Genomic DNA, 14,384 nt, shown 5'->3' with positions numbered 1-14,384 from the left:
TTAGATCTAAAAACAACACACGACGGAAGGTATCGTAGAATCCGTGCACCACAAGCCTGCACAAAGTGTTTGAATTACTTACACAAAGCCCTTATACTGAAATAAAAGCAATAATGTGATCAGAGTCTACTGACAATAACACAACGTCATATTCCCCAGTTGATAGTAAAACAATTTTCAATGCAATAATATTCCTAAAGTTTCTGGTACAAAAATAGCATTTTATTTTTCTTTTTAGAAATGAAAGATGATTAAACAGTCCTTTTACTCAGTAATTCCAAAAATAGCACCACAACCAGGGGCATAGCTATAAGACTATGTTCACACGCTTACTAAAAAACTTCTGAAAATACGGAGCCGTTTTCAAGGGAAAACGGCTCCTGATTTTCAGCCGTTTAAGCAGCTCGCATTTTACGCAGTTTTTTTTACGGCAGTCTTTGGAGCTGTTTTTTTATCGAGTCAATGGAAAACGGCTCCAAAAACAGCTCAAGAAGTGACATGCACTTCTTTTTCGCGGTCGTTTTTAAAAACGGCCGCGTGAAAAAGCAAAAAACAGCCTGTCGGAACAGAACGCAGTTTTTCCCATCAATGGTCAGATGTTTGGAGGTGTTCGGCTTCCAATTGCAGTTTTTCGTCCCAAAAAACGGCTGAAAATAAGCTGTGTGAACATACCCTAAGGGTGCAGAGGTGGCAGTCACACCCAGGCCCTGGAGCATAGGGGGGCCCAAAGCCACCTAGGACACCAGGATTATAAATGCCACATGGCAACATAGGTGGGGAGCTTCAAGATATGCCTGCCCATGAGTTGTGTTGGTACTGCAGTTCAGTACCACTGAAGTGTATTGGGCTGAGCTGCAGAACCACACACAACCTGTAGACATGTGTGCCATGGTTTTTGGAAGAAAGCAGCAATGTTTTCCTAACCCTATACAACCTCTAACTTTCTGCCTCTTCTTTATTTCCTACAACATAGCAATGGAGTACATAAAAAAAAAACAAAAAAAAACAAACAAACAAAAAAAACAAAACATCCCATACAGCTGGTGTAGGATCTATGGAGATGGTGACTAAGGACAGGTTGGTTCTATCACCTTCCTGATTGGTGGTTCAATATTCTACACAAGTGAACAAGGTATTGGTGGAACAACTCTAGATCCATGCAGCCATTCTTTCGAAAATGAATGGGAGGAAGATGGTCAATTTTTGGGAGAAAGCAAAAACATATGGCCCCTCGTGTCCCAGGAGAGAAGGGAGTATGGGGTGGTATGAACATGATAAATGTAGTTAAGTAATCCCCAGAACAGCCCGGTCTAAACCATGTAAATAGTCTGGAATACATGGCAGTTATCGGCAAATCAATATCTCAAACTCGAGAAAACATGTCCACTCTAAAAACCTTTCAATCCTTTTTTCATTAGTAGTAAAAGTAATATTAAAAAAAAAGTAGAAAGACCGTCACGACTCGGGAATGTCCTCTCGAAAGAGTTTAACTAAAGTGCTTACAGCCGAGGCAACATGCCAACCTAAGACACATAGCCAAGTTCTTTCCATTAGAACGCCATCCACGGATTACAGACGCTAGGGAATGTTTATTTAAAGATGATGGTAAGACTGTGGCGATGAAGAATTATTTTCATTCCTAGCTTGGTTGTAGGAATTAATCCATTTGGATGGTAATTGAAAGTCTTCATTAAACAGAGTAAATATCTCAACATTTTTCATCAGCAGCTGGATTAAAATTCAGATATCCGGGTGGGGTAAGATCAGATGCTCTACTGAACCAGGATATTTGCAAGAATGAATGGAAAATCCAACATCATAAATCTATGTAAAATCATTTCCAAAATGTTCTTCAAGTATCCAAGACCGTTGAAGGATGATGGGTCACATCCAGAAGTCATGTTGGTCAGAGGCGATCCTTTGCTCTTCAGAAGACCTGAGCCATCCAAGATTACAATTTCAAAAGGGATTTGCTTTTTTTGTGAAGTTTTGGTAACCCAAGTTGGAAGGAATACTGAGCAGTAGGGATCAGTATTTCTTGTAGAACCCAGATGGATTAATCCTAGATCCAACAGATCTTTGAGTCGCCCAAGAATAAAAATATTTACCAACTCAAACATCATACACTGCCTCATCAATATCAAGGGCATAGTTGACTTTGCCTTGTCGCTGGTGAATTGAGGCTTTTTTAAGAATATTCCAACCCTTGCTTGATCTTCTCTGAGAAAGATTTCGGAACAAAACAGGAGTTTCATTTATAGACACCCTCTTCGTTTTTAACTCATCTTCAGGGTAATCCATTACCACAGACTCCTTTTCCACAGCGTCCTCATTATTTTGAAAGGCATCGGCAAAACGCTTCACTTTACGCTTGTCTAAATCCCTGCGCTCCTCGACTCTGCCGAATGAAATAGATGACAATTTAGTATCGGTCTCAAAATTATCTACGATGATTATTTTTTTAATGAAAATAGTCTAAACTACTAAACCGCACCTTCAAAAAGATTATCTAAATTTCTTTTAGATCACGCTTCGAGCTTATGGACAAAGCAGAAGATAAAAATTTTGAAAGGGTTAAGGGGTGGGGGGCGTGAGATGGGACTATCTGATCAGTTTTTTGTTGGATACCTCTTATTGAAAGAGATTTTTCCAACCATCCACAGCCACGTGTAGCTTATATACAGTACATTGAGGGGATGTAGTTTCAGCGCACGGAAGCTACTTACCGGAGATACCAAGAATCTCCTAACCCAAACTCCTTGCCGCTAATGCCAAGATGAGGCCAGAGGGCTTTTGGCATTTTTCGCTCAAGCATTATAGTTGTGGCTACAACCTGTAGTAATAAAGAATATTTTATCATCATTAAAATTTCATGCAAACTTCATACACAAGGTAGTATATGGACTCATCTAGAGACCAATATTTGAGAGAAGAAAAAAATATTATACGGAACTTTTTAGCCCCTTCATGTGAACAAATCAGCATGGAGCTCCACAAAAAGAGCTTACATTCTGGGGGTACTCCAACTCTTATTCTACATTCAAAGAAGCTTGGTGTAGGGGCAGGTAGAATAGTCTAGAATTCTATATTCTGGAAAAAAAAAATATTGTGTTTTGCTGGTCGCTATGCCAAGCCGAGAGAAATTAGTTTGCCATGGTTACTCTAAAAGTAAGGACGGTTGATGTTTTCTGGGGAATCCCTAACCGGACCCCAATGATGCCAGGGATTGGGAACTCTGGAATTATAAATTCTACATAAAACATACTAGACAAACATCACTATACGAATGTGATGGATTCTGCTCTAGTCAAACAGAAGTCTTAAGTCGGTCTAGAAATAAATTCAGTTCTTGATTAATATTTCCGTCGCTCCTTATCGGAGGCCATTATACCAGTTATTCTAGAAATGCCTCTTGCAGAAGACGTCTTGCATTTCACCAACGCTGCAGATATATTTCATACTTTATTATAGGTTTCTCTCAACCTGGATAGAATAGTCGTCTGTATGATAATCTGTAATTTAAATTCCTTGTGGCCAATAATGGCATCAAATTTATATGTATATTGCAGTATCTTTATTTTTGTATCTTTAATTAAAAGGGGTTATCCAGAGACTATGGAAAGAAAAAAAAAAAAAACACCACACCCACACACAAATATGTGTATCTACATTAAGACATGTAATCGAACTGCAAAAAGACAATTTTTATCAATACTCCGCTTCAATATGTAATGATAGCGCCGTTTACAAACTCCCGGGTATGAGGTGTTACTACTTTCCCCTCTTCTCATGTATCCCCGCCCAGCCCTCTGCTCATGTAGTGCACGCTGAGAAGGGGGCTGGCTACCTTCACCTGCATCTTTACAGTGCCAGCCCCCTAGAGGTCACATGCTTTGATGATGCGCCGACACAACGGGATGGAAGACTGCTCTTGGTCATGTGAGTCTGTGTCAACGCGTCAAAGGAGAAAGAACGACGGGAAATCCAGGGTCATGCAATGGTGTTCCCGAATGGGGAAATCGCCTCCCCCCTCTTGAACAAGATATATATATATATATATATTTATTTTTTTCCCCTCTATTCTCCTTTTACATTTTTTATTTTTTCATTTTATTCGTTTTTTTTATATTGTTAATTGTATGAGACGTAAATGTTATGATTAAAAATTATTTAAACATATATTAGTACGTTTCATTATTTCAGGCATCTAATAGAATTTTTTGCAACTGGAAAACCCCCTTTAAATATGGATTACATTAATGGAATGAAATTTTCATAAAGTCTATAAATGCCACTTTCATTTCCCAAATCTGGTAATTTCTAGCATGTTGATTAGGAGCATAGTTATAAAGGGATGCAGAGGTAGCAGTCCCACCCTGGCGCTGGTGCTTGAGGTGCCTTTGCTACAGAAGATGGCACCAGTGTTATAAATGGCACACGATATTTGGGGCCCTGTTACAGATATTGCATTGGGACCCAGGAGTTTAAAAAGTTATGCCTCTGATGGTGACCTTATTTAAGTACTTTAGTCATGATGGGCATGTATGGTGGCCCATGGAGTTCTTACGTCTTGGTACTATAGAAAAGTAGGCATTCCATATGCCACCATGTGACAAAGATATTCTCCCCTCATAAGAATATAAAGTTGGAGAAATATTTAAGTACAGTATGGCCCCATAGACTCCAATAGGTGCCGAATTACAACTGTGTGCAACTCTGAGCTTGTATGAGGCCTCACAATGTGAAAATAGAACATGATTTGGTGCCAAAAAAAGGCCATTCTTTTTGGTTGACCATTAGCCAGACTTCAACCTGCGGAAGAAAATTAAATCTAAAAATTGCTACTAAAGATCTAGATGAAGAAAAATGGTCTTCCCACATCATAACACACTCAGGCAGATCAGCTTACCTGAGCTCTCCATAATTCATCTCCTTCGTGAGCTACCCGCCAATGCGTGTCCCCCATCATGGCAATTAGAAGATTCAACATTAGAAGTGCAGCGACAATTGCAAACGCTGAGTACATAACGCTGAACATGAATGGCAAGTCAACCGAGTAATTGGCCGGACCGTCAATGATGGTTAGGAAAAGCTCAAAAGTGCTAAACAGGGACATGGGGTATGACATGAATTGTCCCAGCTTTGTAGGGTCCTGGGTTTGAAATATCACAAAGAAAGCTGTGAAGGAAGGGAAAGAAAATAATGAATGTATAGATCTACAATTGGATGACCACTAATAGCAAAACAAGTACAACATCTGCATGCTGTTTGCATACATGAGTTCTGTCTGGGCATTTGTCCCTTCGTCAAATACACGCTTAGGTAAGTTGACTTCACATGAAACTTCATGAGAAGACCTGAGGTCGGGAAGTCAAAATGAGATTACAGAATGCACTTTTTGTAAAAAAATTGGCTTTGATTTCCACCTCTACTTAGTAAGATTCTAGGATTTTGATCAGTTCTGATGCATGCGGTGCTCGGATGTAGACAAATTGTTAACTGATGAAATATTGCACAGTTGAGCTATGGGTTTGCGGACAATGACCCTTAACTGAATTCCAAATTCTCTTTATGTAGGAAAAAAAACAACTAAAAACAACAAAACATACATTAGTTTGAGGCAGCAATAGGCATATAAATTGAAATCTCACCTGCACCAAATCCAAGAATGACCACCGCCATCAGCCAACAAAAACGCAACAGATCTCCAAATATCATCTAAAAAATAGAAAATGTTTATTAGAAGATCAGGATTCAGTTTCAGAAAATATAAAATGTTACATTGGACTGTTTTAGGACTCTTAGAAGGTAGAGGATTGTCACTCTACTGAAGTGTAAAGAGGAGATTTCCCATTGTCTAGGAACCTCACAAACTTGGTAAAACGTTGACCTGAGATTTTGAAGTAAACCATTAGAAGCTTGCCCCACTTTAATGCTACAATTTTGAGAAGAAAATTATCAGGCCCCTTCATGTTTTTCCCAAGCATTAGAGAGGAGCAAATTTTGGAGTCTACGTTTCACGTTGATTGGCAAATTTGCTTTTCCGGAGCCATGTTTCCCCCCCATTCAAGAAATTGGAAACTGAAATGAGTCAATACAGAAGCCAATTTTAGCCACTTTGTTTTACATGTGGGAAATATTTCATCATAATTTGCCATAAATGAAATGAAGATGCATTTTTACAGATTCGCTCATCTCTACCAAGCTTTATTTTTGCGCAAGTTTGGCAAATTGAAAGAAATAGTAAAGTGGGTTAAAAAGCTCTAAATTGACAGGTTTATAAACACAATTGATCATTTACCTTTTGTATCATTATAGTAAATGGTCCAAGCATCTGAAAACCACGTGTGAAATACATGATGTAGCACCAGCCCAGTACCAAAGCTATGGACATAGGGATGACTTCTCCATCACTGTTGGTCAACCTCATGACTAAAACTGCCATCACCATACAGGCAAAAGCTATTCTACAAAGATGGAAAACAAGAGAAGGTTAAAAAGATACGAAGACCAAAACACAAATCTTAAGAAAACTGTCCTTACCCAACCATAATGTTCTTACATTATTATATGAAATGGTCCACCAAGAACAGTCTGCCCAAAATATCTTGTGGCTCCAACCCGAACCAGGTCAGGAATCTAAAACAGAAGATAAAATACATTAAAGAAAATTTGACCACAAATTAAAGTAAAATAAGAGGTTTAAAGGATTTCTTACCAAAAGCAGTAGTATAAAAATTGCTCCAAAGACGCTAAGAAGTTCCCCAACGAGACGAAGGTCATCTTGATAGCTTAGGTATGCTTCCTGTTAGGATCCAAATAGACAATAGTAAAAACGAAACGGGCAATCGGACAATTAAAAAACAACGTATATGTTCTTTCGACACTTACATGAAGAGGTTTTTGCATTAAGATAGTCACATTTCGAGACTCATTCAATTGCAATGGAACCACCATAAGAGGTCTGTAGGTGCAACACATGGTCACACAGATCATATACATGACATAGACTGCCGCTAAGAACCAAAAGTATGGTCGACCACAGCTCCTCCACTTCAGGCTGACAAGTTCTTTTACAGGTGTAAGGTCAAGGATGTGACGAGCCTACAAGAAATTGGTTGGAATGACCACGTTAGAAACCTGCACGTGCAGAAAGAGAACCAACACGCTGAACCAGGTGTACTTACCGCTCTCTTTCTGGAAGAAACCACAAGCTCCAGCACGGACTGCTCTTCTCCCCAAGAGTCTATACCCGAAAGATCATATAAGACGGAACTCACTGGGCCAAAACTCCACTGGACTTGTTTCCGTTTGTTCAGAAGATGCTGGAACATCTGAGAAGTCAAGAAGATTGAACCTTCAATAAGATTTTGAAACCTAGATGAATATACTTAAAAAGGTTCTTCTGATGGATCATGGACCTTCTTAAAGGGGTTGTCAACTTAAAAAAAACCACAAAAAAACAAACAAAAAAAACAAACACCCTACTACGGAATTCCGAGTTAATGGAGGGGGAACCACTAGCCAAGTGATGAGGATCTTGGCCAGAGCGGACGAAGTTAAAAAAAACAAAAAAAACGCGCCTCTTGCGCTGAAGAACCGGTCATGTCCTACATTACACAGGCAAAACACATTGATATAAGTGGGCACAGTGTAGTGCTTAATTTCCCCTGTGGTGGCGCTGCAGGTAAATCGAACACTTGTTTACAGGTTTCCCAACAGATTACAGATAATCGCTCGGGGTCACTTTGTAATTAGCTTGTCATGGGACCCTTCTAAAAAAGTAGGAATTGTCCAAAGCGGAGAACCCCTTTCCACTAATTCAATATGGTTCCTTAGATCACAACACTTTAATGAACATCATTATAAAAATTTGAACATACACCCTTGTTTAGTTGCCTCTTTCATAACTGCTCTTAAAGGCGCCCTCATAAAAAAAACACCATCTCATGGAAACATAATATTCACATCCGTTAAAAATAATCTCTTTATTTGTTTAGGCCACAAGTTTAGGGAAATCTCTAAACGTACTGTACACAACACCAATTTTACAAGTAGTTGTACTTTATGGTCCTGGCCTTCCATGTTTTTTGACCTTCCTGGTCTTGTTGCCATCTACAGTCTTCATATTTCCAACTAGTATGTTTTTGTAAACATGAAACACGATGTAGAAAGTTAGAGGGTAAAGTTTGTTTTCACCTTTAGGTCTATGGTAGTTATACAAGGCTGTGTTCACACTGCTGTCGAATGTTTCGGCAGCATCGGTGAATTGTCCACACAGAATAGCGGTGCATGCAGTTCTATTCTTAGTTTCAAAAGTATGGGAATGACGCAGAAACCTGATGAAATGCCATGTAAGTCAACGGGGGGGGGGGTCTATCAGGCACTGGTGGTATCCAGCAGAGCTAAAGCTATGGCACTAATGTGAACGGAGGCTAAATGGCACTGTGGACGGATCAGAGTTTATTTAAAAATATATCAATACCTCAGTGGATTATCCACTCTACACAGATATGTCCAAAAATTACAGTACTATTTGTTATGGAGTTTAAACTCAAAGGGATAATGTCCTGGTCAAAAAGTCACGGTCACTGTGGTTACAACCAGGCGTCTATAAAACCGGTAAACCTTGTCTTGGATTGTTCCACAGAAAGTAAAATTGGCGCCTCTATATATGTCACCCATCAGCGCAACGTCCCATACTGTATGTTAGTACAAGCAAATTCATCTAAGGGCTCAGGCACATGGCTGTAGTACGACTCCATATTGTACAGAGCTGTAATAAGGCTGCCATAGAGGTCCATGAAGCCTCTACTTTACCTCAACTTTTATATTGGATTGAGAGATATAGATATATATAAAAAAAAAAAATATATATGTATTCCGTACAAATGAAAAAAAAAAAAAAAATGTATTTTTTCTGGATGCATTGCTGTCCAATGAAGCTGTGGAGGAGCTCTTTTTTTTCCTATCGGACATTCAGTTGTACTTACAACGGTATTCCCCTCGGCCGCAGATAATTTGAAGGGAGTGAGACCAATGTAATTAGGAATCATTTGAAGTTCCACATCATTGCCTTCTGCTTTGTCATAGGACAATATGAGATCATACATCTGGCAGGAAAAGGTCTGGTTCGGTTGTAGGGCCAGAATATGGAGTATGGTGTTCCCTACAAAACAAAGGTCCCAATGGTCATATACTGGCGCCAAGATTATTTACAGGACAAATAGGAAAAAACAACTTTCTTGGGGTACCACAACTTCAATAAATAATGTATTATAATAAATTCTTAAAATTAATTCTCACCATCGGAATCTTGAACCCGAACACTGGCACCATTCTCAATAAGCAGGCGGACAATGGCCTCGTTGTTAGTGCAAGCAGCAAAAGATAGAATGTGCTCACCTAATCGGAAAGAGAGTGTATACAAAAGACATTTATGGGAAGGTGATCTGGCCAAGTTTGTGAATTAAAAATAAGATGTTTGAGAGATTTATAGAAACACTTTTAGAAAAAAATGTAAAAAATTTGTTGGTATCGGTAGTTGCACTAACCAAAGTAAAATAGGTTGTCCGGGCTGTAAGAGAAGAAGCTGCCAATGGCTCGAGGAGAACAAACGTCGGCACCTTTTCGAATTAGTAGTTTCACCAAATTCAAGTTTTGATTGACAGCCGCAATATGTAGTGCAGTTTGTCCTACAAGAACAAAAAAAGTAAAAAATATAATATACAATAAAAAAAAATAAAAAAATAATATAATATATATATATATATATATATATATATTAGCAGTGCAGCTACTGGACAGTGCCGAAACGGTCAGGTTTTAAGCAACCAGGAGTGTGAAGAAGAGGGGCGGCTTCCACTCCATACAGACAGTCCCCGTCATACAACGCAAGAATCTGACCTTCATAAAGGGAAGAGGTGAAGGGTTGGTTGATGAGGTCCGGTGCAGCCTCTAGAAGTAACTCGGCAGCCTCCAGATTATCATGCAAGACAGCCACATGGAGGAGGGTCTCTCCCACTGCCCCTGATAAACACAGAACCATAGCGTTACGGGTCCACCATGACAAGAAGCCTGGGATGGCCCCGATTACTCATGACTGGGAACAGTACTTTTGTCCTTGGTTTATATAGATCCCCCCTCATAAACAGCACTCACCTCTTACATACAGGTCGGTCGACGCGCACTCCAGAAGTTTTTTGAGTGCCCCCATATCATTCTCTTTGACAGCGCTGAGTAAAGGACACTCTCGGATCCTGGTAAAAAGACCAGACAAATGAATGACAAGAATCATTAAACAATCATAGAAATCATGAACACGTCATTTAGAAACATGAATCCTCAAAAAGAAGAGAGGACGTACTGGAGAAACATCACAACCACGTGGTCATCATAGAAATCATAAAGGGAGGTTACTTCACTCCTGGAGGACGCGGTCAGCGGGGGCCAAATGTTGAACCAAACCACTCCCATGAGCAAACTCCATTTGTATATTTGAGCCCCCACGCCCACCCACAATATTCAGTACTGAACAAACTAACTCTACGTAATTCCCCCAATGCTGCTGATCGCAGGTGGTGAGGGGGACGTTTCCCAACATTCCCAGTCTCCCAAATCTGGTGAAAATCTGTCCCGCTTACATATGTAAATGAGAAGAATAAAAATGAATGCAAAAAAAACAAACCATTACCATCTACCCATTTTTCTGAACTACAACTGTAGCAGCCATAGCGACTGCTACGGGGCCCGCAACATGAAGGGGAGCCGCTAGCAGTCACTATGGCTGCTACAGCGAGAGCGACGGCACATTCAATAAGACACAGATACTGTTTAACACTGTGGCAGAGCAGTGAGGTATCTCCATGCTCTGACATTTACTAGGTTACAGGCCACGTTCGGCCTGCAGCCTATCAGGCACAGGGACAGGACGGCGTGATGACGTCACTGGATCACTTCGACTTTCGCAAGGACCCAGTCACCGTTTTGGAGCAGCTACATTCGTTGCGGGAACTTTTTTTATTTGTTTCGGGGGCACGGTCTACAAGGCGGAGGCTGTATGGCACTAGCTACAAGGGGCGGGTGGGGTGCACTATCGCAAAACCTACAGGGGGGGGCTGAACAGCAAAACCTACAGGGGGGGCTGTATAGCAGAACCTACAGGGGGGGGCTGTATAGCAGAACCTACAGGGGGGGGGCTGTATAGCAGAACCTACAGGGGGGGGCTGTATAGCAGAACCTACAGGGGGGGGCTGTATAGCAGAACCTACAGGGGGGGGCTGTATAGCAGAACCTACAGGGGGGGGCTGTATAGCAGAACCTACAGGGGGGGCTGTATAGCAGAACCTACAGGGGGGGCTGTATAGCAGAACCTACAGGGGGGGCTGTATAGCAGAACCTACAGGGGGGGCTGTATAGCAGAACCTACAGGGGGGGCTGTATAGCAGAACCTACAGGGGGGGGGGCTGTATAGCAGAACCTACAGGGGGGGGGCTGTATAGCAGAACCTACAGGGGGGGGCTGTATAGCAGAACCTACAGGGGGGGGCTGTATAGCAGAACCTACAGGGGGGGGCTGTATAGCAGAACCTACAGGGGGGGGCTGTATAGCAGAACCTACAGGGGGGGGCTGTATAGCAGAACCTACAGGGGGGGGGCTGTATAGCAGAACCTACAGGGGGGGGCTGTATAGCAGAACCTACAGGGGGGGGCTGTATAGCAGAACCTACAGGGGGGGGCTGTATAGCAGAACCTACAGCGGGGGGGCTGTATAGCAGAACCTACAGCGGGGGGGCTGTATAGCAGAACCTACAGGGGGGGGCTGTATAGCAGAACCTACAGGGGGGGCTGTATAGCAGAACCTACAGGGGGGGCTGTATAGCAGAACCTACAGGGGGGGCTGTATAGCAGAACCTACAGGGGGGGCTGTATAGCAGAACCTACAGGGGGGGGGCTGTATAGCAGAACCTACAGGGGGGGGGCTGTATAGCAGAACCTACAGGGGGGGGGCTGTATAGCAGAACCTAGGGGGGGGGCTGTATAGCAGAACCTACAGGGGGGGGCTGTATAGCAGAACCTACAGGGGGGGGCTGTATAGCAGAACCTACAGGGGGGGCTGTATAGCAGAACCTACAGGGGGGGCTGTATAGCAGAACCTACAGGGGGGGCTGTATAGCAGAACCTACAGGGGGGGGCTGTATAGCAGAACCTACAGGGGGGGGCTGTATAGCAGAACCTACAGGGGGGGGCTGTATAGCAGAACCTACAGGGGGGGGCTGTATAGCAGAACCTACAGGGGGAGGCTGTATAGCAGAACCTACAGGGGGGGGCTGTATAGCAGAACCTACAGGGGGGGGCTGTATAGCAGAACCTACAGGGGGGGGCTGTATAGCAGAACCTACAGGGGGGGGCTGTATAGCAGAACCTACAGGGGGGGGCTGTATAGCAGAACCTACAGGGGGGGGCTGTATAGCAGAACCTACAGGGGGGGGCTGTATTGCAGAATCTACAGGGGGGGCTGTATAGCAGAACCTACAGGGGGGGGCTGTATAGCAGAACCTACAGGGGGGGGCTGTATAGCAGAACCTACAGGGGGGGGCTGTATAGCAGAACCTACAGGGGGGGGCTGTATAGCAGAACCTACAGGGGGGGGCTGTATAGCAGAACCTACAGGGGGGGGCTGTATAGCAGAACCTACAGGGGGGGGCTGTATAGCAGAACCTACAGGGGGGGGCTGTATAGCAGAACCTACAGGGGGGGGCTGTATAGCAGAACCTACAGGGGGGGGCTGTATAGCAGAACCTACAGGGGGGGGCTGTATAGCAGAACCTACAGGGGGGGGCTGTATAGCAGAACCTACAGGGGGGGGCTGTGTGTGGCACCCAGGGGAGGAGGGCCCAGTCAAGAGTTTTCAATGGGGCCCAGTCTTTCCTAGTTACCTTCCTGCATCGAACATGACAGACCTACATTTTGTGCAAATTGTGGAGCGGAGGGGTAGTATTTACAACAAATCTGCCAAAAATAACAGACTATTTCTATTTTCAGAGAGGTCACAATAGATACACAGTATTTGACAGATCCTTGGGCCCTTACCCCCCAAAAAATAAAATTGACGGCCAAAATGTAATTTATTAAGTGATTTGTTTTGTGTACAAGTTCTCAGTAATTATAGAGTTGTTGAAATGTTCAGTTGTGAAATAGTTTCTGGCATTGATCCATGTAGCACAGCGCCCCGATGGCTCACTCTAGTAATCAGCCGCATAGAGTTGTTTACGATTCTTCCTAATTAAAAATTGCCGACCCGTCCCCATTGAGCTGTTTAATATTTTGTCATCATGTGTTTCTCAAGGAAGAATTAACATTTGGCTCACATTTCGCGGGGCCTGTTATATAATTAGACATTTCATATTATGCAATATACAAAAAGGTAATAGATTCTTAGAAATGTTTTTTGAAACCACAAACTTAGGGGTTCAAACTTACCAACATTTAAAAACCCAAATCATGAGACACTATAAGCCATGCTCCTGTTCTGCACGGGAACACCCAGCAATGGACCTTCGGGGGGGGGGGGGGGACGACGACGACGACTAGCATAAGTTTCCCTTCTGGGTCGAGATTTCTGAACCACCTTGCAAAAATCAGGACTTGTGGCAACTATGGGGGTTTTCCCACCCCAAACACTTATGGCATATTGGTTTGGCTCCGACTGCTGAAACCCCGCCAAATTTCAAGAATGTCTGTATTGAGTCTTTCATCTCTAGAAGTCACTGATAAGAACATCTCTCCTCTGCCAACAGGAAAACACAACTCCTTTATCTCAGAATCTGTGGGGCACATCAATATCCTATCGATATGTCCGTTTGTAGTGGAAAAACCCCATCTACTGCGATCAAGAATAAATACCCACGCCATACTGGGCTGACGCGTCCTGTGAGTTCAATTCTCTCCAAATCGAATACCGATGAGATCACAAAAGCTCAACTCCGAAAGGTGGGATACAAGCTCAATTATATTTTTGGGCACCTGACAGTCACTTATTCCCGTATTTTTATTAAGGTAACATGCACATGTGGCCCAGCAGGACATGGAGGTTATTGAGGGTAAGATGTTGCTTCCGGCAAAGCCACCAGTTGGCCAATAGCACATCAATGGCCTTCGGCAACCGTTTGAGACAGTAGTATGTGGTTTTGATCACCCGGTCACCCATTTGAATAGAAGTATGCTATTCTCATTCTTCCATGTGTACATCCCTGTGCGCCCAGCTGGACTTATACACAAGGGGAAGGCATTCTTCTACCTAAGCAGGAAATTATTACTACCGCTACTATTACTACGGCTATTACCACCGCCGCTACTACCACCACTCTTCCAAATATAGTAGGA

General features: G+C 42.7%; 1 protein-coding gene across 1 annotated transcript in view; it reads right to left on the bottom strand.

The window, feature by feature from the left end:
- Window positions 1-373: 373 nt before the first annotated feature.
- LOC142664027 (transient receptor potential cation channel subfamily V member 6-like) overlaps window positions 374-14,384 on the bottom strand; it is a 31,497-nt gene continuing 17,486 nt past the window's right edge. Inside the window, exons 2-15 of the mRNA XM_075842909.1 lie at window positions 10,162-10,259; window positions 9,907-10,029; window positions 9,555-9,695; window positions 9,307-9,405; window positions 8,994-9,169; window positions 7,188-7,334; window positions 6,892-7,104; window positions 6,719-6,805; window positions 6,563-6,639; window positions 6,302-6,467; window positions 5,652-5,718; window positions 4,910-5,178; window positions 2,727-2,833; window positions 374-2,398 (exon numbers count right to left, since the gene is read on the bottom strand). Coding sequence (XP_075699024.1) covers window positions 2,113-2,398; window positions 2,727-2,833; window positions 4,910-5,178; window positions 5,652-5,718; window positions 6,302-6,467; window positions 6,563-6,639; window positions 6,719-6,805; window positions 6,892-7,104; window positions 7,188-7,334; window positions 8,994-9,169; window positions 9,307-9,405; window positions 9,555-9,695; window positions 9,907-10,029; window positions 10,162-10,259 — 2,056 coding nt within the window. The 3' untranslated portion in view covers window positions 374-2,112. The remainder of the gene's footprint in view (window positions 2,399-2,726; window positions 2,834-4,909; window positions 5,179-5,651; window positions 5,719-6,301; window positions 6,468-6,562; window positions 6,640-6,718; window positions 6,806-6,891; window positions 7,105-7,187; window positions 7,335-8,993; window positions 9,170-9,306; window positions 9,406-9,554; window positions 9,696-9,906; window positions 10,030-10,161; window positions 10,260-14,384) is intronic.

This window comes from Rhinoderma darwinii, chromosome 11 (genome assembly GCF_050947455.1).
Source record: "Rhinoderma darwinii isolate aRhiDar2 chromosome 11, aRhiDar2.hap1, whole genome shotgun sequence".
Taxonomy (NCBI): domain Eukaryota; kingdom Metazoa; phylum Chordata; class Amphibia; order Anura; family Rhinodermatidae; genus Rhinoderma; species Rhinoderma darwinii.
Note: the sequence above shows the minus strand (reverse complement) of the source record. Positions and strands in the feature narration are given on the sequence as shown.